This window comes from Coptis chinensis, chromosome 9 (assembly GCF_015680905.1).
Source record: "Coptis chinensis isolate HL-2020 chromosome 9, ASM1568090v1, whole genome shotgun sequence".
NCBI classification, from domain to species: Eukaryota; Viridiplantae; Streptophyta; class Magnoliopsida; order Ranunculales; family Ranunculaceae; genus Coptis; species Coptis chinensis.
The window spans coordinates 30,003,666-30,028,002 of record NC_141464.1 but is presented as its reverse complement, the minus strand read 5'-3'; the positions used below and the strand labels follow the sequence as shown (position 1 = coordinate 30,028,002).

At 38.5% G+C, this 24,337-nt stretch overlaps 1 protein-coding gene across 3 annotated transcripts; it reads right to left on the bottom strand.

The window, feature by feature from the left end:
- Window positions 1–9,765: 9,765 nt before the first annotated feature.
- EMB2369 (tRNA synthetase class I (I, L, M and V) family protein) lies at window positions 9,766–24,300 on the bottom strand. Of its 3 annotated transcripts, XM_086583645.1 has the most exons (20): window positions 23,842–24,300; window positions 23,631–23,775; window positions 23,499–23,555; window positions 23,288–23,407; window positions 23,094–23,198; window positions 22,771–22,994; window positions 22,563–22,629; window positions 22,322–22,476; window positions 21,827–22,091; window positions 21,550–21,744; window positions 20,648–20,727; window positions 19,897–19,959; window positions 19,630–19,711; window positions 18,119–18,196; window positions 17,944–18,045; window positions 17,624–17,796; window positions 17,195–17,372; window positions 11,848–11,925; window positions 11,571–11,702; window positions 9,766–10,159 (listed from the first exon to the last, which is right to left on the bottom strand). In XM_086583645.1, the coding sequence occupies exons 1-20, from the start codon at window positions 24,114–24,116 to the stop codon at window positions 9,917–9,919; spliced, it is 2,817 nt and encodes a 938-aa protein (XP_086439771.1). In that variant the 5' UTR covers window positions 24,117–24,300; the 3' UTR covers window positions 9,766–9,916. The 3 variants fall into 3 exon arrangements, with proteins under 3 accessions (XP_086439771.1, XP_086439770.1, XP_086439772.1); XM_086583644.1 differs by having other exon boundaries at window positions 23,631–24,239; XM_086583646.1 differs by lacking the exons at window positions 11,571–11,702; window positions 11,848–11,925 and having other exon boundaries at window positions 23,631–24,245.
- Between the last annotated feature and the right edge of the window lie 37 nt (window positions 24,301–24,337).

Sequence of the window (24,337 nt, the reverse complement as noted above, 5' to 3'; positions counted from 1 at the left end):
TTTTGTAACTTAGAACTGCAGTACTATTTTGTTCTTTAAATGCTTGTTAATACTTGTAACTTCTTGTAACTATTTTGTAACTTAGAACTGCAGTACTATTATGTGGAATACTTGTTAATAAGATTTTGTTCATTAAATGTTTCTTGTACTCACATTCTAAGGATTTTTTTCATATTCGACTTCGCAGGTTTTGTTAGTCCTTTTACAGAGATTACCAGATATGACATTTCTTGTGTTGAGTCCTCCGTCTTTGTTATTATCAAATTTTTGGAATATCTTCTTCACTTTCTCCACTCTCATTTCTCTTATGCCATGTATAAAACATTGATCAATTGCCAAAACACGAAACATCTATTTTTTTGCCAAAACACGAAACAACACGCAACAACACCGTCCAAGAGGCAAAAAAACAGCAACTCATTTTTTTTTCCAAGTTTAGATGTTTCAAATGACATGGCCACACCGTTTGAGACTAAGTCCAAACGGTGTGGTCACACCGTCCAAATGCCAAAAAAACAGCAAGTCTTATTCTTTCCAAGTTTTAGTCTGAAACGACATGGCCACACCGTTTGAGACTAAGTCCAAACGGTGTGGCCACACCGTCCAAATGCCAAAAAAACAGAGAAATCTTTTTGCCAAGTTCAAATCTCAAACGACATGGCCACACCGTTTGAGGCTAAGTCCAAACGGTGTGGCCACACCGTCCAAATGCCAAAAAAACAGCAAGTCATATTTTTTCCAAGTTTTAGTCTCAAACGCCATGGCCACACCGTTTGAGACTAAGTCCAAACGGTGTAGCCACACCATTCAAGTGCCAAAAAAACAGAGAATTTTTTTTGCCAAAAGTCATTTTTTCCAAAAGTCATTTTTTCCAAAATCAAACAAACATACATACATCCATACAATTAATTCGACAAAAAAATCCAATCAAATTTAAGAAAATTGTATCAAAAACCAAATTACAATTCCAACCACATGAACATTAATTACATAGACTTATTCCTAGTCAACATCTATTATTGGTATTTCGACTCCATCATTAGTGTGCTCATCTTCCAATACTAAATTGGGAATGTTCAATGCCGTAAATTGCGCTTGTCTTGCTTGTAATGCAGTATCCCAACTATCTGCAATTAAGTGTCGAGCTCTACGCCATCTTCGCATCGGTTTTGGAACCGGACAATCATCAACAAGTTCAACATGGACAAAATGACATCCCTGTACGTAAGCGGTACCCAACACTTTCTTTACTCTCTCGATTTGCTTGGGTTCTCGTTCTGGCAAAATAAGATGGCAAGTACATACTTCCTAAATGTACGAGGGCGACATTAAATCTCGAAGCAAATAGATATCCAAAGCAAAGGGCATGCTCATCCACTTACGAGGGGTGCCCAACCGCATTCATGGGAAATTGTAGGTTTCGCATTACCTAATCTCACCGTGAGTGTACAATGTACAAGATAGGGGAGGTTGTCATTAAGTTCTTGTAACAACTCATTTCATCCACGACCACTCTTCCCCGACTTCTTCCCTTTGCAATGCACATTGCTCTATACCAAGAATTGCCATCACCCACGTGGTCATCCACTTTAACAATATATTTGTGCGTTCTTTGGAATGTCCAAACCGTAATGTCTCGGCTCCCTCACGATGCCAATGTCTAACTTTTGAGGTGATTTTTGAGAAGAGTTATTCCGTGGTGTGGTTGTTTTAGGTGGTAAAGGTGATTTTTGAGAAGAGTTATTCCGTGGTGTGGTTGTTTTAGGTGGTAAAGGTGACTTTTGAGAAGAGTTATTCTGTGGTGTGGTTTTTTTTTGTGGCAAAGGTGGTTTCGAAGAAGACTTCTCTGCAGGTGGGTTTGGAGTAGCTTGGAATTTATGAGAAGGCTTGGAATTTGGCGTACATTCTGATTGTTGCGACGAGACCCACTCTTCATGCTCACGTTGGGAATGTTCAAAACCAGATGAATCTCGTTTTGAAGAGTTCTCATCCTCAGTTGGAAGCTTTCTCTTTGCAGCTACCCTTAGGCCGACCTTTGGTTTTAAGCCTCCTCATGAGGTGGTTCTAGCCATGTAGTTTCGCACGGCAATCTCCATAAGTTTTCTAACCATAACCCTCGCTTCTTCAAGCCATTTCATTTCATACTTTTCATAAACATATCCATCGAAGGTCTACAATCGGGACCAACACCCACCGACACTTTGGAAAAAGCATGAGTTTTCCAAAAGGGATCGATAGCACTCAAAGATATGGAACGTTCTTGCTTTTGAAGTTCAATGATTTCATGAGCACATGACAATCCATGATCAAAGCAAATAAATAACACCCACAAATGAACTCGAGAGTCTTTAGCGTTAAAGCTTACACACGGGTATCTAATTCTTCATAAAGCAAGTCCAAACATTTTCTTGAGACCGGGTTTCGAAGTTCACGAAATAAAGGAATCCGGTGGTGGTGCCGGGTTACAATCGGACTCTTCGAGAACGCCTCTAATCTCGCATATTTGGATCTCTAAAATCGGGTGGATCAAGTAAAATATACTTAGAAAATCATGTCCGTTTGTGTTTCCTAGAACACGCGTTTCACCGAAAGCATGAGACCTTCGACTCTATTGGTCGTTGTACTCCCCAAAGTGAATGTGTTGATCCGTCAACAACATACGAATCGATCCTTGTAAAGGCAACCAAGTCTCTCGCCAGATAACTAACAAAATTGGAGTACTCAACCCTATAGTGTTTTTCCAAAGCAAGCAATTTACGGTTGAAGATATCCTCGGCCCCTCGATTTCACTCATTGTTGTTCGAGAACTGGCCTTTATCTACTAGTTCTGTGGTGGGAAAAAAATTATTGCATTTCTGAAGGACGCACATAGAGATATGCCATCTACAGAGATGCTTGTGCGCGTTAGGAAACATAATATCAGCAGCACCCATCAAGGCCAAGTCCCTGTCAGACACGATCACAGATGGCCTTTCTTCACCCAGCAAACCGTTAAACTGACGCAAAGCCCACTCATAGTCTATCGCTGTTTCGGACTGGAGCAACACTTGACAGACCGTGAAAGACTTTCAGGTTGAAGTCACCCCCACAAACTGTACAAAAGGTCACCGATACTTATTGGTTTTATAGGTCGCATCTATGATGAAAACTTTTGGAAAAGTCCGAGCCATTTTAACACCGTCCGGATGGGCCCATAACAATCTTGTTATCTCATCCGTATTCATATCCTCTCTTACCTCCTCGAAATAATGGTTTTCTGCTAACAACTCACGCAATCTCTGCATTTGCGAGCGACCGTTCATATCCAATGTCCTCACCTTGTGCCTGGCATTGTAGACTTGATATATGCTAGATAGGTTATCAGGACACCTATGTCTGATGGACTTCAAAACTTCTTTAGGCTTAACTCCATTTTGAGTCATCTCTGACAAGAACTCGAATTGTGGAACAGTCAGTCGAGTAGCAAATGCATGTCCTTCAAGGGTGTTCGCTAATGGATGGTTGTGAACACCATTAAGAATCGACAATTTTCCAACTATCGGCGATTGCCGGCGTTGGAAAATACATCTTAACTTAAATGGACATCCACGTTTCATGGTTCCCGTATTTCTCTTATTAACTTTTCTCGCTTTTTGTGTGAACGATACACCCGAACTCTCATAATCTAAATCCAGCCTTGGTACTTTCGGTTCCGTTAGCACTCTGCGACTTCCCAATTACCACAACCACATTACATTGTTTTCCCCGAGCAGTTGCCCAACCAATTACGTCACTACGTGTATGAAATACCTAAATATATGAAAGAAAACAACAATCAATAAACTAATATAATTTCATTTAGAAAATCAAAACAAGTGAAAACAATGCCTACTATGTACCTCTTAGTAGTAAATATTTTCGTTGTATCCATTGAAAGCGGTTGAACATCATCCACGTCATTCGAGTTTCCAGAGTTCTCAAAACGCACCGAAGGATCCTAAATAAAGAACAGTTGTTAATTGATGTTTGGCTTAAGTACCAAATGTCACAAACGACATGGCCACACCGTTTGGACTAGCCCCAAACGGTGTGGCCATGTCGTTTGAGATTTGAACTTGGAAAAAAGACTTGTCTATTTTTTTGCTACTTGAACGGTGTGGCCACACCGTTTGGACTTAGTCTCAAACGACATGGCCACACCGTTTGGACTTAGTCTTGAGCGGTGTGGCCATGTCGTTTGAGACTAAGTCCAAATGTGTGGCCACACCGTTCAAGTAGCAAAAACGGACAAGTCTTTTTTCCAAGTTCAAATCTCAAAACGACATGGCCACACCGTTTGGGGGACCTAGTCCAAACGGTGTAATGTCGCTTATGATTAACTTCAAACGGTGTGGCCACACCGTTCAAGTCGCAAAAAAAAGCGGACAAATCGCTTTTTTCCAAATTCAAATCCCAAACGACATGGCTATATCGTTTTGGACCACGATCGACGGTGTGCGAGACGTTTTTGGTGTGAAATACAAACGACCTAGCCGCGTCGTTTAATTACTACATGCATAATTATTACATGCATAATTATTACATGTATAATCACTGTACACATTAATAATTCCTACATGCATAATTATTACATGTATAATCACTGTACACATCAATAATTCCTACATGCAAAATTATTACATGCATAATTACTACATGCATAATTATTACATGTATAATCACTGTACACATCAATAATTCCTACATGCATAATTATTACATGCATAATTACTACATTCATAATTACGTTTAATTTAGATTTACCTTATTCTTATTAAATGCATCATCATCCATTCCTCTATTTTCTTCACTTTGAACTTGTTTTACATTTTCTTCTTGAATGGGGTCACTTGGAACTTGTTCTATATTTTCTTCTTGAATGGGGTCATGATGCATTACATTTTCTTCGTCATCTTCATGTTCTAAAATGGGGTTGGGCTCTTCCATTAGTGTTTAGTGTTAGGGTTTAAGGGTTTAAGGGTTTAAGGGTTTATGGTTTTTTATAGTAGAAGAGAAGAGAATAGAAGAGAAGGGCTGAAAAGGTTGCAACAAGTCAAATTCACTTTGGTTTGGGGTCTGCCCAACACAAAACAACTTTTGGGACCAATGACACATTTGTAATAAGTGTTTTAGTTTTTGGGGTCTGCACAACACAATATGGGGTCCGGCAGTAACAATTACCTCTTTTAATTCAAGGGAAAATGATCCAGCATGCATTAGTACCTGCCTACTAAGTACTAAGTGATATATATTCGAAACTCGATCTATACCAAGCCATAAAATAGTGGGTCCTCGTTTCAACTTGAATTTAGTTTACTTGGTTTTTTTTTGTTAAGGTAGGTGTATTGTTCGCATCTTTGAACAACTCTAATAGATATCCTCATACTTAATTATGTTCTCACCATCAAACCCAAAAGAAACGCTTCAAGAACTCTAGTTACGAATGAGGGCTGCTAACAAGCAAATGAGGCAACACATCTGTGACTCTGTTACTTGCATACGAGCCACCTCACCAGTCTAATCATAAAGATCTGACGTGATTCATTGCGTTGTATTACTGTTTCCAACTCCTCAGACCAGCTAGGGTCTAATCATCAAGATCTTACTGGCTAAAAACACTGACTCCTTCAAGCACCATTTATGCATGTGAAAAGTAAACTTGATTGTTAAAAAGAACCAAATAAAGCTGTGTTTCACAGTTTGATATCATGTATTTTGAAGTAGTGCTAGTTCCCTCCAACCATAATACCGTAGGCGCTTTCTCTTCCAAAATAATATCTCATACCTCACCGTGCTCTTCAAATCCACCTTGTATACGTAGTCCCATTCGAACTATTAACTTCCCAAGGTACTCCATAGGTTGTAAGTTGTAACCAATTCTTTTCGATACATTTCCTTAAGAACTTCAAACTCCTAAGAGAACCTAGGAAATGTCACATTTGTGACTAGAAAACTTAGGTTCTGCCCATAACATAGGGTTACACTGAGGCATCGCAGTAAACTGTTTTCTTATATCGTCTATGGTGTACGGTCTGAGGTAGAATATGGTGTTGTTCAGGGTGTCGTCATTAGAGGTCTTGTTCAGGGCTGGAACGTAGAATTTTTCGATGGAGATGGTAGGTTCGATAAAGCATATGCCAAGCTTGACAATAGGTAAAGCAAGTATTAAACTCAAGATGGTAACGTACCAGTGCACCTATAGCAACACCTCACTACAGATTCTTTAGTGCTAGGCATCTCCCCTGCCTTTGCGGGCAGCATCGGCGAAAAATAGGTACTAATGACCATAAGGTTTTAGTGTAGGTATTTCCAGTACAAGATAGATACAAGAGTTACACTTGTTATTGCACACTAACACGAGTTCAAAACACTAGATTTTTTGCCATGAATTACTGGGGAATGGTGGAGGAAGAACATTAAGTAAATAACATAATAACAAGGTAGAATATGAGAAGGGGATCCCTATGAGAAGATCAAAGAACAAAACAAAGAATAAATGGTTTTTTTTTTCTTAATTCTGGTTCGCAGCAAGATCATGTTGTGGTGTTGCTGATAGTAGGTATGTTTGGAGGTTTTTGACTTTTTATTTTTGGGTTGTCTACTCTGCAGCTGGAGGATTGCTTCCATCCCCAGCCGCATCTGCTTTGTGTCATCTTAACGATAATCACAGAATCGGCCTCATATATTACATTCCTTGTTGACACCCTTTGGTCATGCCACAATAGCACCAATGGTATGGTACACCTCAATGTCATACTTGTTTCCGGCTGCTTATACTCTGGAAGTATTTATCCTCATGGTACCTCAAAATGCACTAACTGCACCAACACAAAATTTCATGAAGCTCCTTAAAGTACATGGATACAATCATAGTTGATATTCATGCATTTTGAAGTAGTAGTACTCCTTAATTACTAAATGCTTAATACTTCTTTCATTCTTTTTAGGGTGAACTAGTATTACACACCCCCCCACCCCCCTAGATGAGCCAATTAGGATTCCTTCCCCACTAGATGGGAAATTTGGGTCTCCCTCCTAAATACACACAAAAAAAATTCGGTTAACCCACTTTGACTTTTTTTTTGTGTGTATTTAGGGGGGAGACCCTAATTTCCATCTAGTGGGGGGAAAATCCTAATTGGCTCATCTAGTGGGGGGGGTAATACTAGTTAACCCTTCTTTTTATCATAGACACAACATACCAAACTGAACACCATACATGCTCATGCCACGCTTACTCACACACATATATGTACAAGCAAACAAATATTTAGTAAATGAGGTTTACAAATTAGGACCAAAGGAAAAGAAAAACAAAGCCAACCAACCAATAGACGTGCGTAGAATGACCAGCTTGAACAGATGCAGAAGATAGCTTCACCCCCGTATTCTTATGCTTCACCATGCTACCCTGATCATTCACTCTCACACTACCTCCAACCTTAATACTATAGCGCTTTGTCTTCCAAAATAAGTCCCCGTACCTCACGGCAGTCTTTAGATCCACCCAGAATACATTTGTGCCATTAGAAACCTCCTGACTATCAGTTTCCCAAGGGGCTCCTGTGGCCGTAACCATCTCTTTTCTGTGTGTTTTCTGAAAACGATCATAATCCTCATAGAACCCTGGAATAGACACATTCCCCACTGGAAAACTTGTGTACTGGCCATAGTATAGAGTAACATTGAGAGCATCATAGTAAATTTCTTTCTCATAGTTATTGTTCTGTAGCTTGAGGTCAAAAAATATACTGCTATTCCGTGTGTCACTGGAGGTCTTGTTCAGGGCAGGAACAAAAAAAAATTCGATGGAGAAAGTAGGATCGTAAAAGCCGAAGCCAAACTTGACGGAAAGAAAAATAACAGAGTGAAGCTGGTACAGGAGCACCCGTAGCAAGCCTTCACTACAGATTCCTTCACACTCGGAATCTCCCCCGCACGCGCCATAGTGGAAAGTCGGTAACTAATGGCCTGGTCTAAGTGTAACTATTCCAACATAAAACCGCTACTAGATTCGCTATCAACCTATTGTTTGTTTACACAAAATTGAAACCTATGAAATGCACAAAAGTTTGCCAGTACAACACTTTCGCAGCAGAAGGATATAAGAAGAGTGAGAAGCAATGGGAAGTCGATTCCAGCGTACCTTTCGGGTCAAGGGAAAGTGACAGCATCTCATTTTCATCTATATGTAATATTGCATAATTCAGTAGACAAGTTATTAGTGTCTATTGGAAACTCTATACTGGCATTACTGTGAAGAGCCATAAAAACGCATACATAAAAAATGGGTTTCCACTTGCATGAGTTTACTTGGTTTTGTGTTGGGGTAGGTTTAAGGTTCCCATTTTTCAACAATAATTAAAACTCTCATACTTATTTACGTTCTCATCACCACCAGACACCAACAAAAGGAAAGAACTGTCAACAACTCTAGTTACAAAATCGCATGCTTAATATTATATAGGCATAAACAAATCTGTCATCAAGTGAAGTGCTGACAAGAGACGATGTTGATATCTTTAAGCAATTGGGTTTCTTTTTTTTTTTTTTTTTTTTTTTTTTTTGTTCTTTCTGCTAAATAGTGTTCACATCTAGTTCCAATAACTAACAACTGAACAACCTTTCCTTTTTTTCTCCTTTTTTACCAAATATTATAAGTTTTCAACGACTCTAATCAGAAATTTCAGACAGCGTTACAATCACACTTCAAGTTCCCTGGGTTATTAAAAGCCAAAGCAAGAGTATGGCTGTTACGATATACAGCCAGAAAATGAAAGCCCTTGGTCCTTTTTTTAGGGAAATATCTAAGCAGGGTTACACACAATTATGATCTATCGAAATGGGAAGGGTGTACATTAGAACCTTTCACTGTTGCCTAGTAACGTGCAAGGCTGCTACCCTATTTGTTTTGTGGTAGTAACGAACAGCTTGACCCTGAGTGATCCTATCCATTTGTTCCCATATATCTCCCACCAAATTGTTGACATCGATCCCATGCCATTTGCTGCTCCCTCAAAATAGGTTTCACTGCATGGGCAATCCTTAGGCGCGCATTTGGTGCGCCATGCCTTCCAAACAATTCAGCTCGCCTACTTTGCACCAAAATATGTTGTCCAGAAGCAAATACAACTTGAGAACGCAATAACACTGAGAAGGCGACCTCCACTGCATTTGGCTAACCATCAGAGATTAAAGTACCAAGGGTCTCTTGTCTCTCTCTTTTTCTACGAAAATCCCTTCGGTTTACTTAGTCAACCATAGGGTCCTACAATACTCGTAAAACAAGAAGCAATTAAAAATCAGATTCCTACTAAAAACCATAGGTATCTAATGTTTTGCTGCCTCAGTAATTTTTTAATCTCATCAATTAAGCATGCAACTCCCATACCATACCCATTTTTTCGGCATTTTCGTCATAAGAGCTCCTTAATTCTGTATGGTAAATTTTAACTGTAATTATTCGAACCTGCACCATAATTTTATGAGTTGTGTAGATGCACCCACATGTGGAAATACGGGCCGGCATATCCAACACGTTTTATCTCAATTCAGGATTGAAACTGCAGGCTTCCTTAACCATTACACTCAGCCCTAGACAATTATTCACAGGTAAATACCTCACCTTAATCACTATAAACAAGTACTCAGACATGTATGTGCATATCAAAAGCATACACACACACTGCATTCACCGGATACCAGGATCATACTTTATACAGCATTGAAGGGGCGTGGAATTGAATGGATCAGAGAGAAAAGTTCACTCGTATTTCTTTTGATTTTGTGTATCATTGTTCGGTTATTGTATAATTTCTTTTACAATATTGCTAAAGAACCTCATTAGTTAAGACTAGATAAAATACACATTGGCTCTGAAAAGTGCAATGTCAAAAACCTACAGACTCTTTACCTCAACAATTTGCCGGTCCAAGATAATATTCAAGATTTTTCCTGGCACGTATATTCTCTTCTTAATTGACTTTCCAACGAGATACTTAGAGAGCTTCCTGTCTGCTGATGCTATTCTAATTGCTTCCTCTTCATTGCATGTTTTATCAACTTCTATGGTACCCCTGGTCTTGCCATCGATCTGAACTGGTAGGATTATAGTCGAATCTTTCAAGTAGTCAGGGTTGGCCTGCAAATTACCACATTAAAGTGAGGAGATAAAAGATGTTGTCCAGGAGAAGATTATTATTCATATCCTACTCTGCATCTTTATGTTAGAGAGAACACGAGAAAATGTGGGTTTCTCATACTCAAGAGCCATGAAGATTCATCATGGTTCCTTTGGTCTCGTAAATGAAGTTTTTTTTTATAGCATCTTATTCATTGATCATAGGAAATAAAAACAGTGAGAAAGAAACTTACCGTATAAATAAAAGACATAAGAGATAAAAGGTAAAAAAGGAAATAACAGGGAAAGAAATTGAGCAACCCCAACTAAGACAGGCCCAAGATGACAAACTCCCAATCCAATATAAGACTACCAAAAGAGAATCCTCTCCTCTCATTATCCACAGAAGTCCAAAGCCAAAGATTAGCCTTTTGATATTACGGGTAGTTGCTTCCATAGTTGCACTTAATCGTTGAAGATTACATCATTCCTCATCCTAAAATCCACCAGGTCGCGTATGAAATTGAAGTCCACAACCGGCTTCCATAAGACGTAGTATTCGAAGCGAACCACCTCTTAAAGAAAGGTCACCAAGTGTACAGCTATGGGCAAGTTGATATTGATTCCCACTAGTTGAAGTAGTGCCAAACAAACTTCCCTGTTGAATCTGCAATGTGACATTAGGTGATCTGCTATCTCATCTACAAGATCACATAAGGCGCAAGTGGGGGAAACGTCTTTACCCCTCGCAATAAGATGGCCGCGAGTCAATACCTTACTTTGTAGCAAACACCAAATAAAGAATTGCACTTTAGGAGGCACAACATATCGCCAAGGCAGTGCTAAAATAGTTGGGGTGGGTTGCAACCTGTGGAGGATACCTATTGTTGCTGACCAGAAGCTTGTATAAGGACAGACGTTGAAAGTGCCATTATTTGTTCAATACAACTTGAATGTTCTACTTAATCTTCAAGTAGAATCGTTGTATTCCATAACCACTGCTGGTAACCCCAATTCCATCAGCACCTTTTCTATCAAGTCCATTCTGGAATTACTTGATGCCATCATCACAACCCTAACCTTATCGTATAAAAGAACCAACTTGATAGAGTAACAAGTAGTCTCTTTTTTAAGAGTTTTCGCATTGCTCATCACCCAAGTGTATTTTGGTATGGTCACTTGATCATAAAAACAAACTATTGATGTTAAACACTCTTCCATATCAAGCCTTTAACTCTTCAGCTACTGCACTTCCTCCAAGTTCAAATAGAGACAAAAACTTATATAAAGAATAAACAAGTTATGTTATATTTCGTGGTATAGGAAAAGATTTACACTAATTGAGGCTTGATTTTATACGATAACGATAGTCAATAGCAGTACGTACACAAAAAATCACAATCACTTGACATCCACCAAAGGAATGAATTACCTTTGGGAATTGCTCATACGCTAATGAATTTGAATGCCCAAGGCGACACCATAGCTCCTCCGCCATGTGAGGTGCGTATGGAGAAAGCAACAAAACAAAAGCTTCTATTATTGTCTTCGGATGCTTGTTCCACTGAAAACATGTAAAGATACTTCTTATAAGTATCACACATAGCAAAGCACATAGTGAAATCAGGTAGGTCATAAGGACCAAGCTCCAGAATCTGCAGTTTAATTCCTTTAAGTCAGTTATAAACTTTTGTTGACATGCTAAATACCTTATATGCTGCATTAACAAACTCCATCATTGCAGAGATTCCGGTGTTAAATCTCGTCCCTTCAATTTCCTCTGTCACCTGGGAAAATCACAAAGAAGTCGCTTCTAATTTTATTTTTATTGCTATATAACAATATAGCAGTACCATAGGACGAGGGATCCCATAGAAATACAACGAGGTAACTACAAAACTAAAAGAAATACAAGTAGAAATATAAATCAAAACAAATAACTAGGAGTTTCGATCATGCTTGCCCGAGCACCAAATCCTAAACTGAATATAAAGTCCCCGATTGGTGTGTTTCTCCACTCCAAAAATTTGGACCAAATGGGAAATGAACCATTTGATCGATATAATAACCAAAGTGAAATGAACCCTTTGGTCGATGTAATAAACCTCTGCCATCAATGCCACACAACCATCAAAGTGTTTCCTATTCCTCACTAGCCATAGAGCCCACATGATAGTAGAGGGGGGTGTTAGAGTTTTAAGGGACATCTCCAGATAGGCGACCCAAATTTTATAGGAAATTTTTATTATTAAAAGCCTTTTATTTTTTATTTTTTTCTAAGTAAGCAAATATTGTATTAAGAGTAAAAAGAAAGTGTACAGTTGTTCAATTGTCTGTAACCCTACTGCATATTTGGCCACTCGATCATATACTATTATTTTGTTATATATATTGGGAGTGATACAAGTCTATACATAACTGAGGCCGTATCCTCTTTTTTATTTCTCTTTTCTCTCAAAACTTTATTCACCATTAACTACTAGTGGAATGCTCCATAATTGATAATACCCTCAAGGAGAATGGACCCTTAGAACCCAAGAAACCAACAAATCTTTTGCTGACCGAGGAACAACCCAATACACTTATACACCACAGGTTGACACACGAAGTGACTCCAGATCTCCCATGAGAATGGACAATAGATGAGGGTGTCACATACTGACTCGCCGTCAGCCATACTCAAAAGACAGCAGTTCACATTTATTCTCTTTCTCCTAATTGGGTTATCTAAGATCAAAATCTTATTATGAGTTGCACAACACAAGAAAAAGGAGACATGGCAAGGTATTTCTCCTGACCAAATATAAGAGCTACGAAAATCAGACATTCCTACCTTGACAGTTGATATGTAGATGAGAAGCGAGGGAGAAATAAAAGGATTTGGTTGAGAATCTCTCATCCTTGCTCATATCCCAACTCCAAATATATCTTTCCGGTCTTACAACTAAAATCACTTCCAACATCAATAGTAGGGCGGCAAAACTCGCAATGTCGCAATCTGTCATGGCAACATAGATGCCCAAGTCCCAACTAAGATTACCATGCAACTTTTGAAAATTGAAATAGCGGAGAGTCTTGGGAAGTCCAGGAACAAGTGAAAAACGCTCTCTGCAACCCACTTATCCTCCGAAAATCAAATACTAGCCAACAATACCTGATCTCTCTCTGAAACCCTCTCTGGATACTCTTTCACACCCCATCCCCATTGGTCGTGAACCATTCAATGTGCCATCCTATGTTACTCTCACCAAATCTGGATTTGGCCACCCGCCTCCACAGCTCAAACTCTACTTCCCTTTATTCTCTCCCTCCTGTTCCCTTCCCGAAAATGAAAGTGAATATTACCAAATGGATATTCTTGATTATTTCGGAATATAGGACCACAACCAGGTTGGTCCACCTAAGAATTGTGCCAAACACGCACCCGTTGGCTGACCTCAAGCAATTGGCTTATCATGCTCCTCCCTAAACCTCCAGAGTCATTTGCACATTAAAACCAAGTTGAACTCTAAAATCCTCTCTACCCATTTAACTACGCAATGAGACATAGTAAACAGAAACTATAAGTAAGCTGGCATGCTAAATAAGTAGCTCTTAATCTCAAGCAAGAAAATGAAAATAGAACAGTAACTTATGCTGTCCTTTTACCTATAAAGCTATCTCCCCTCTCGATAAATAGCAGCATTGCCACCCATCCAACTTCCGACGGAGGCTCTTAATATCAGCTTCCCACATAGTAACCGACCTGTGCTGAGCACTAAACAAAAACCCAAGATAACCCAAGGGTAAGGAATCAGCACCACACCCAATAGCACCGGCCATCCTATCAAAGTAACTCGTATCAACCACCCCAAATACTTTCCTCTTGGCCATTCCATGAAGGAATCCAAGCTGTGTGAGGTCCCTGCTTAAGAAAACCACAGTATCATCTGCATATTGCAAATGAGAGACAAGGATCTGATCCCATTAGTTGTACTGATCATTCTACCCAAGATCTCCACCACCAAGAGAAACAATGGTGGTAATAAGGGATCACCCCTGAAGAAAGCCAGAGAAGATATATTAGTCAGGATGGAGAAAGTAGGCAACGATATACATCTCCTAATCCAGCAACGCCATTTCCAACCAAACCCAACTGTCTCATCACATAGTCTAAGAAGCCCCAACTAACATGGTCATAAGCTTTTTCCAGATCAATTTTACACACTAGGTCAAGTCTATCACTAACCCGTCTATCCTCAACAGCCCATCCAAAATCTGCCAACCAGTAACAAAAGACCTTTGTTCCTCTGCAATGATATTAGAGATCACCGCCCTTAATCTCACCGACAAGACCTTAGATATGATCTTATACACACTGGCCGCCAAGCTAATCGAGCGTAAAACGCTGATATCATCAGACCCTCTTTTTGGGATAAGCTTTATAAACGTGTTGTTCAAGCTATTAGCCAAGACATAAGTTCTCCAAAACTCGCGGACAGTCATCACGTCCTCTCTTAAAATATCTACATACTTCCTAAAGAGTTCAGTGTTAAAACAATCTGGCCTGGATCGCGTTCCAAACTTCTTCCTAGTCAATAAATCTTTCTCTACCTCGGCGCTCTCCTCCCTACAGATGCTAGGAAGGGAGAATCAACCACAAGTGGACGCCTCCCTCCACTCGAGGTTGTACAAAGAAGTAAATCAATCACGGAAACAAACTGATTTGAGCACAGTAGCATACAATTGAAGACAAAGAGCACCAATAAGCAAAATAAACTTGATGATTGCCTAGGATAGAAAAATACTGACAAACCCAGAAACATAGTTCAAGATGAATATCGCTAGCATTTTTATGAAATGATACAACCTTACCTGAACTTTCATATCCTAACCAACAATTATGGGGAAGAAACGGCAAGCTTGTCAGTCTCTTTTCTCTTCAAGTAGATAAATATCATGCTCCATCAGTTTTTAATTCTCTCAGTTCACTATCGGTTTACGATGTCGGATAAGCACAACAGAGCTTACCTTTAACCACTTTCTTTAACTACTTTCTCGTTGAAGGCAACAGAAAAATCACCGAACACCTCAAGGGGGTCTGTACAGCGAATAATGAGAACTCAGAGTCCGTGAAGTAGACAATAAAAGCTATATCCATCTGAACAGAGTCCAATGTTACTACATGGCCGCAGTATTATGAATCGTGCACAGAAATCTTATTGGCAAATAAAAACTTCAAAACAAGCCAAATTTGGAAAGATATAGAAACTCCATCAATATTCAATTCAGTTCATCCACAAAAAAGTGTGTTGAGATTATAAAGTATAAACCCATATCGGGTGCTAAAGCTTCGCATAATGTTAAATGTTGCAGCAAATGCATGTAAAACCCACTATCTTAAGCTGAGAGAATGATGTCTTGACATACTCCTTTTCAGAACCAAAACTCCAAAAGCTTCCATCTTAGGGAGAGTGATTTCTATTACCAAAACATATTGTATTCTGCCTTTTCAAGTGTGTGTCCAGAAACCAAAAGGGAAAGTCCTGGTATGTCTCCAACAGTATGAGAATGAAGTTGTATGGTTTCCTTGAAAAATTTGGATGATTGCACACAATAACTCTTAATACACAATGTTAGGAAATGCACATCTAAACATCTAACTCTGCTTTGTCTGAACTGTTCTCCTGCAAGAGAAAATGGCCATCCCAATGGCTATTTATGTTCATCTGAAGCCTGTCAGCCCATCCAGATGATCTATGAAGTCACCCCGATTAGATGATTCGGAAAAGTTTCCTAACTAAAAAACATGATTTTCTTGATGCACTAACATCGGAAACCATAAATAAGGCACCACGACAATTTTAGAATTGTAAGAAAGGTTTCCATGGTTATGAGCAGTGTCCCCGCTGGTGGATATTAGATAGGTAGTATACAGTAAGGGTTTGTGATTTACCACAAAAGGTGGAATTATCACTGTAAGGTTAGTAAAGGACCTGGCAGAGATCTGTGTGTAAGTCTATTACAATTTATAACAAATTTTACTACCAAAACTGTTCCCTGTGAACTTTTCCTCGAATTGTGGTCTTTCACATGAGATTCGTCTCGTGTCGAAGGCAATTTTCGTTATTTTTTTTGTTGATTGGCAATTTTCGTTATTTTTGTCTTTCTTTCAAAGTAATCATTACTTTCTTCTGCTAATAATTTAAAAATCACACTAACACTTACGCCTCGAGACCGACATCAAGCCTCATTGACAAAAACCGAACCGAGGTTAAAGCCTCTTTGTTAGTTAAAGAGGAGTAATTGAAGCGTACGCCCGGATACCTACTCCTCGAGGCTTATCGAATTTTAAGCCTCAATGCAGCCCTTTTTTGTGTGTGTGTGTTTTTTTTTTCGTATCCTTTTGTTAAACAAGAAAAACTTATCCTAATAAGTTAAAAAGTTAATCATAACGACAAATAGGATATGTTAGCCTATAGCCTTAGTTAGCACACAATCAGCCCTAAACCAACATCTCAAGCTTTGTTGAAGCTTTATTCTATGCAACTCATCAATGTCACTCACAAGGTTAAACTTGAACCCTTAATAAGATTTATGCTTGTTTGAGTAAATTTGTTCATATTACATGAGGGTTTTCTAGTTTTCTTGATTTTATGAATATATTTTTAGAATATTCCAATTTTCAAAGTTATACTTTTTTTAAACTTGAGGATTACGCCTCATATGCCTTTGAGGCTAGCCTCAAGAAGACCTTCAGCATCAAGGCTTGAAGACGCCTTTTGAAACCTTGCTTCTGTTATCCTGTGGTGTAAAATTTGGGATCACCTTTGTAGGGTTGTACTTGTACCATGACATCTCCAACACGTACATCCAGCAATTCCCAATTGATAAAGGGCAGACCTAAATCTTTAGAACCTAAATCCAAATTGGATTCCGTGCCTGTCTAGAAAGGCTAGCTTTCAATATGTAAAGAGCAACCAATGTAACATGGAACACTGGTCACGGAACCAAGGCAACGAGCAACTCAAACTAATCTAACTTAAAGATGTATCCAAAAGTTGAGGACACACAGACCTTTTCAATGCATTTATGCAGAGAACGTATTTGTTCAAAATTAGGTTCATCATCAATTGCTACAGCCCCGTCTCTGAAAGATCCATCAGATAAAGGTTGACCAACAATTAACCTCCAAGTCCGCCCTAAAAATCGATGAACACCTTCAATGCCACCAGTACTCCATGTTTTTGAGTCTCTACACAAGCAAAGGTAACAGTTAGCGGCACAAACCATACAGGCAGCAAAAGTTAAATCTATCTCTCTCTCTCTCTCTCTCTCTCTCTCTCTCTCTCTCTCTCTCTCTTTTTCTTTTTTCTGTTTTCTTTTTTTCTTTTATTTTTTCTTTTGGCGAATATCCCTTTATATATATCGATAGCAAAAGTGATAATAAGGTAATTAGCATAATAACATACCAAGGATACTAAACTTTTGATCTGAATACACTACCTTAACGGTCCCATGAACATTTCATATAAACGGAGAGAATCTGCACCATATTCAGAAACAATGTCATCAGGATTAATGACATTTCCCCTACTTTTACTCATTTTATGAGCTCGTGCAATCACACGAATGCTTGGATCTTCTTTCAAGACAAAGGAATCACCAGACTTAATAACCTACACAAGAGAAAAACAAAAATCATGAGCAAATCGATATCAAGCACCTCCAGTGAGTTGTCATTATACTCTAAATTTCAGTAACAAGACGCTTAATGCAACGAGATAGATGAAAAAGAATTATGTTCCGCGTGCCACAAAACAGACCTTTTCCTCTGGTACTCTTTCTTGAAATTTCTCCATGAACACATCAGTAGAGTCGGGAGATATTAATTTACCATCTATATCTCTGCATGCTGTATATTCAACCTGTTACTGAGATAATTAGAAACATAAAATGGTGGATAACAACAATTTGGTAGCAGGAGCTATCTTTACTCACTTCCCCAAGTATTAGGCCCTGGTTAATCAAACACTGGAAGGGCTCCTTGGTTGACACAACACCAATGTCATAAAGCACCTGAAATGCAGGCACATTTTCTAACATAAGCACAAGAAATGCTCATAAACCTCATCATTCCAAACAGTTTACAGTGAATCATCAGTTTGTCCAATAAGATGGAAATACCAAAACAATTGGAAAAGATTAAAATAAAATAATAACTCAAGATAACACTGGGTGGTAGCAAGTGAAGAGGTTATCAGCCAATTCTTCACAAAACGAAGAAAAAGTATGGTTATCATCCAGGACGGAACAGAAGACAAGGGATGAGCTTAAAATCAATACAGATGAATTCACCTCTGACGCACACAAAATATGTCACCCTATAACTTAACGGGACATAAATCGAATATTCACATGCTGAGATAGGGTTGAGGGATACTTAATTGTGACTGCCAAAATCACAAGCGAGACGATGTACGCACATACAAAACATCTGGATTTTGGTCCCCACTGGAGATAAATAGCAGCTGACTGGGAGTGAGTGAGTGACTGATCTCCTCAATACGAAACTCATCCTCACAAATTCTAAAGCTACTAGACCAGTAGACTTTGACTTCAAATTTGAAACTATACATCGTACATTTCTACTATTCACTTGATAGCATATTGATTAGTGCTTGAAATTTTAGAAAATGCATTGACCTTTCAAATTGTGAGCTATGTAGTAAGGAGACCTCCTTGAGAAAACTCAGTCTTTGATAAATATTATATGGACCAAATATGTGCAGTACAGATATAAATCAGATGTCAATTAGTCTCCCAATCCAGATCCATTTGTATACAACTACACATACAGAAAAAAAAAAACCAACTAAGTTTAAACTACTGTACTACATGTCAAGGACCAAGGTACACGCACAGAACATTATTATGTCAGATTATGATTGTGTTCTTACTCATGTGATACATAATATTGTAAAGTCAAGAAATAGACAGGCTTTAACTAGCAAATAGGGAAGGTGAAATTATGAGCTGCTTTTCCTTTTGCTAGTACATAAACTCCATTACTGGTCAAACTGTGTAAACGACTGTCCTAATAAGTACGTAGAACCTCTCTTGCAACTGCTTCTACAATCAATTACTTGGGTTGCACTGTACATGAATGTTTAATTCAGTAATGGGCACTTCCTGATGTATGACTTACAAATTCGAAGAGAACAGCAACTTTTACTCTAAGACAGATGCAGCACAAGGACGGCAAAATGCCATTATATTCCAACTTTACTGCTATACATGTTCGTATCATGTACATGTTCTAATTACTTATGTATGTGTTCTTTACGGATGTATGTGTTCTTTATGTTTTAAATGAATAATGGCTTACGTGTCATTTGTATCAAAGTTTCAAACTGGGATGCTTATGGAAGATAGAAGTTGTTGGAAGAAAAAGTGAGCGTTGACATATTTATCAGGCGACATCATATATTCAACACATTTTGGATGATAACCTTGTGCCAAAACCGAGCATAAAGTAAGTGAAGGACGGAATGTTCAGCACCGCCAACATAAACATCAACTGGGCCCCAATACCTGCAGAAGAAAATTGGAAACATGATCAAAGTGCATTTAAAGTTTAGCTTGCACAGGGAGAGGGGGGTGTAGACATTTTAAGATTCAAACATTTATTACAGCATTTTAACCAGTTCAACTAAATAATCACCCCCCCCCCCCAGATCCATCGCTGAGCTTGCACAATAAACACAAGCTAGTCTTACATTTCTTTTTCCTTGGCAACCAAAGCTTCAGTATTTTTTGGGTCCATAAATCTCAAATAATACCTGCAATATGAACAGAAAACACATACAACTTCAATAATCATTGTCCATTAATAAAATCCAAGCATTCATATCTGCACAAATATCATGCACCACGTGCACGTACAACAGAGAGACAGATGCTTCATTCTGTACCTCTAATTACCGAAATATGTAAATTCCATTTTACAATCACGGTCATAACCAGGGATGTATTTGACTATTTCCAATAAAGGAGACAAATAATAATAATAACTAAATAAATAAAATAAAAAGAATAAAGGGAACCATAGTATATTTCAGAAATTCTAAGAATACGTCCACTTGAGGAATCAAACTGAAAGTCTTCTATCGAGGCAATGACCACCGATTTAGCACTATGTGATTCTTTTAATTTCCAGTTTCTTATTTTATTTTTCATCACCTCTTTTTCAAATTTATAAGGAACATATCCTGTTATAGTGCAAGAATCGCACCAACCAAGGAAGTAACTTGGCTCTTCTTTTGCTCGTACACCAATTTCTAAGTACTCTGTTCGAGAATACTCTTTATTTTGTCTATTTATTTTTTCCCTTTTCTTGGATCTCAGAGGGAAAGAAAAAAAAAACTATAGAGCGTAACAAGGTCAAAAAGAATAGGTGATGATGCAGAAAATAAAAAGAAACCAAACACTGACAGCGAAAAGGAACATAATAGGGGGATAATCAATTACCAGCAAGAGCCAGCCCACTGCGGCATGGTGCTTGTTTCTCTTGTTGCTGGTTTCCCAGACATAGGATCTTTGATTTTGACCTAAATATCAAAACAAAATCAACATTCTATTTAAAAAAGAAAAATATCTGGCACAGGTATTCTAATACGGTCGCAGAGATGAAGGGCTGGTTGAAGAAAAAACAGACTAACAAAAGGGTTCAGGAGAATCAAGAGAAAGCAGTAATCAACACAACAGAAAATAAGCACAAGTGTTGGGTAGTAAAGATGTAATATTCAAAGACCAAGATAATCCTCTAAGCATCAATGTCAAAAGCCCGTTTACCCTTCTCAAGGATAACAATTACAGTTAGAAGCATTGTATACGTACTCCAGGGTAGCATCAACCCTAGAAATAGTCAAAGATGAGTTCTAGGTGTGACCAATTGCTATGACACAACTAGTTCCTTAGACAGTTTCTTGTCTCCCTGGTCTTGGCCAATCTAATTTTCTTATGATAATACAGGATTAACACTTCACCTTCCACATTATCTGATTTCTCGACTACCAAAAGGCCATAGAGATACGACAAAGACAGGTAGGTAGAAAGAAAAGAACAGAAACATCCTTATTGGAGAATCAGATTCCATTTTACTATTTGACATCATATATTATATCAAGAGACAAGGTTACAGAAACAAACCCCTGCAGCGAGAACAAGTAAACTACCTTTTAGATATAGCTGAAAATCCAAGAGGCAGGTAATATATCCTTAAGTTCTTGAACGTGTATGACAAAGTTCTACGTCTAAATATACTATGTCTACACTAAACCTTAAAGTTGTTCAAACTCAAGAACATGGAACCAACCACAACTACAAATACTACAAGTAGATAAAGTATGTTCCACATAATTAGTACATACCCACGAGACAGCTTTTGCTAATGGTGGTTCTCCCGTTCCAGTTGGAGTGAAATCATCCAACTCAGGTAAAATAATAGGCAGTTCAGTTTCGGGAAGCGAGACAATTTCATTAGTACTATCCAGGAAAGCTACTGGAAAAGGCTCTCCCCAATAGCGTTGGCGAGCAAAAAGCCAATCTCGCAGCTTGTAGTTAACCTAAAGGAAAAGAGATAAAAAAAAATATGTTAGAGGAGATTACATGGCTATACACTGCGAGATAGCTGAGAAACTGAAATACCTTTTTCCTTCCATGTCCTGTATTCCCAGCCCACTCTATCACTTTGGAAGCAGCATCTTTGGAGAGCAAGCCATTAATGTTAAGCCCAACTGCAGTATTTGAAGAATTGATAATAATTCCTTCTCCAGCATATGGTTCTTCAAAGTTACTGCAACTTTCATCATCCGGATTTACAACCCAATGAATTGGTATATCATATCTCATAGCAAACTCATGGTCACGGGAATCGTGAGCAGGTACAGCCATTATCGCTCCGGTACCATAACTGCAGTACAGTAAGAGTTCGTATAACTTGGAGAAAACAAGTATAGTCATTGCAAGTTTCACAAGTTTATCTTAATAGTCATTTACATTATTAAAGGAGAAAACAATTGAATCAGGTTTTTCTTTAATTATAAGATTAATACAAGTTGCTTAATAAACATAGCAAAAATCTGAGATGAAGTTACTCCGAAGTAAAAAGAAATACATGCAAGAGAATGGATATAAACAGACCTTCCTAACACATAATCTGCAACCCAGATTGGAATAGCTTCACCGCTAGCTGGATTTCTAGCATATGAACCAGTGAAGACTCCTGTTTTTTCCTTCTGAAGTTCAGTCCTCTCGAGTTCACTCTTTCTTGATGCAAGCTCTCTGTATTCCTCCACCTGCGTTTACAAATTAGTCCTCTCCTATTTGTCCACTGTTAAAAAACGAGTTTGGCCCCGTGGATATAGAAAACGGACAAACATACGCATTTTCTGTGGGAGTCAGACAAAATTGACGACAGCGATGGATGTTCAGGTGCCACAACTAGATACCTGAGAATCAAAAGATTGATAGGTCCTTTAATGCACATGCCATCGGAGACTTAAGGGTGGTTGAAAATAGAAATTAGTAAAACAAAATCTTGAAAACAAAAACCAATGTTACAGTTGGTAAATGAAAGGTGTAAGTCATACGTTGCTCCAAATATGGTATCTGGTCTGGTGGTATAAACAGTGAGTTTTACACCCTTTTCTTGTCCATCACGGTTAAGAATACAAAACTCTACTTCAGCTCCTTCTGACCTCCCTATCCAATTCCGCTGCACATCCTTTATGCTTTCAGGCCAGTCAAGGCCATCAAGATCTTCAAGAAGACGGTCGGCATATGCAGTGATCTTTAGCATCCACTGACGCATCGGCTGTTAATTAAAAGTATGTGAAGAGAAAAAGAAAGAAAAAACATAAAAACATAACTGAACAAATAATATTTAACAAAGAAGATGAAGCAAAGCCAGTACCTTTCTTATAACTGGATGACCACCGCGTTCACTAACCCCGTTTATCACTTCTTCATTTGCCAAGACAGTACCAAGAGCAGGGCACCAATTGACTGGCACTTCGGCCTGAAAAAGAACATAGTGGAGCACGTGATGTGGATGCTTACTTAAACACTTGAATGCAATAAGAAAAAAGAAAGAGATAAATCCAACACCTGAAATGCAAGTCCTCTCTTAAAAAGCTGAAGAAATATCCACTGAGTCCATTTATAATATTGGGGTTCAGTGGTCGAAATTTCACGATCCCAATCATATGAGAAACCTAAAGATTTGAGCTGCAAAGAAAGAAAACAATTCAACAAAAAGAAAAGCATTTGTAATAAAAGGTAGAGTTATATGAGAAACAAGAAATAGACATTACATGACCTGGGACCTGAAGCGCTCAATGTTCCTCATTGTTGTGAGTTTTGGATGTGTTCCTGTCTGTTGCACATAGCATAGGACATGAACACATAACTATTACTTAAAACATTATAAATATTATTACTTGAACCAAACCTGAATAGCATACTGCTCAGCGGGCAATCCAAATGCATCCCACCCCATTGGATGCAACACATTGAAACCTTGCATCCTTTTGTATCTGGCAAGAATATCTGTAGCTGTATATCCAAGGGGATGACCCACGTGTAAACCAGCTCCACTGCATTCCACATAATTCAAGATATACAATAATACAAATAACAGAATAAACAGAAAACGAACGAACCTGGGGTAAGGAAACATATCGAGAATGTAATACTTTGGTTTGGAGGTATCAACTTCATCGGGAGTTTTAAAAGTAGTATTATCCTCCCAGTAACGCTGCCAACGTGGCTCAATCTGATGAAACGGGTATGCTCTTCTAACCTCCTCATTGGTTATTATATAAGTTTTAGTGCCTCTTCTTTTGGACAAGTGTGGTTGAAAGAATGGTGTGGGAGTTGTGAGTGAAGAGAAGAGGAGAGATGGTGATGGTGTTGCTTGGAAAGGTGATGAATGCATTCTTCTTCTTCTTCTTCTTCTTCTTCTTCTTCTTATGGAGTGCGAAACAATGTGAGAAGATAACCCCGCTGTGGTCACTCACACACTTTGTTGGTGTTAAATCAATTTGGGCACCCAATCCCAAATTTAAGCAAATTGAGAGCACCTGGTACTAAATAGATTTTGGCAAAAATTGTACGCCTATAATGAAAATTTGTGATACTAAATAGTTATAAACTCTT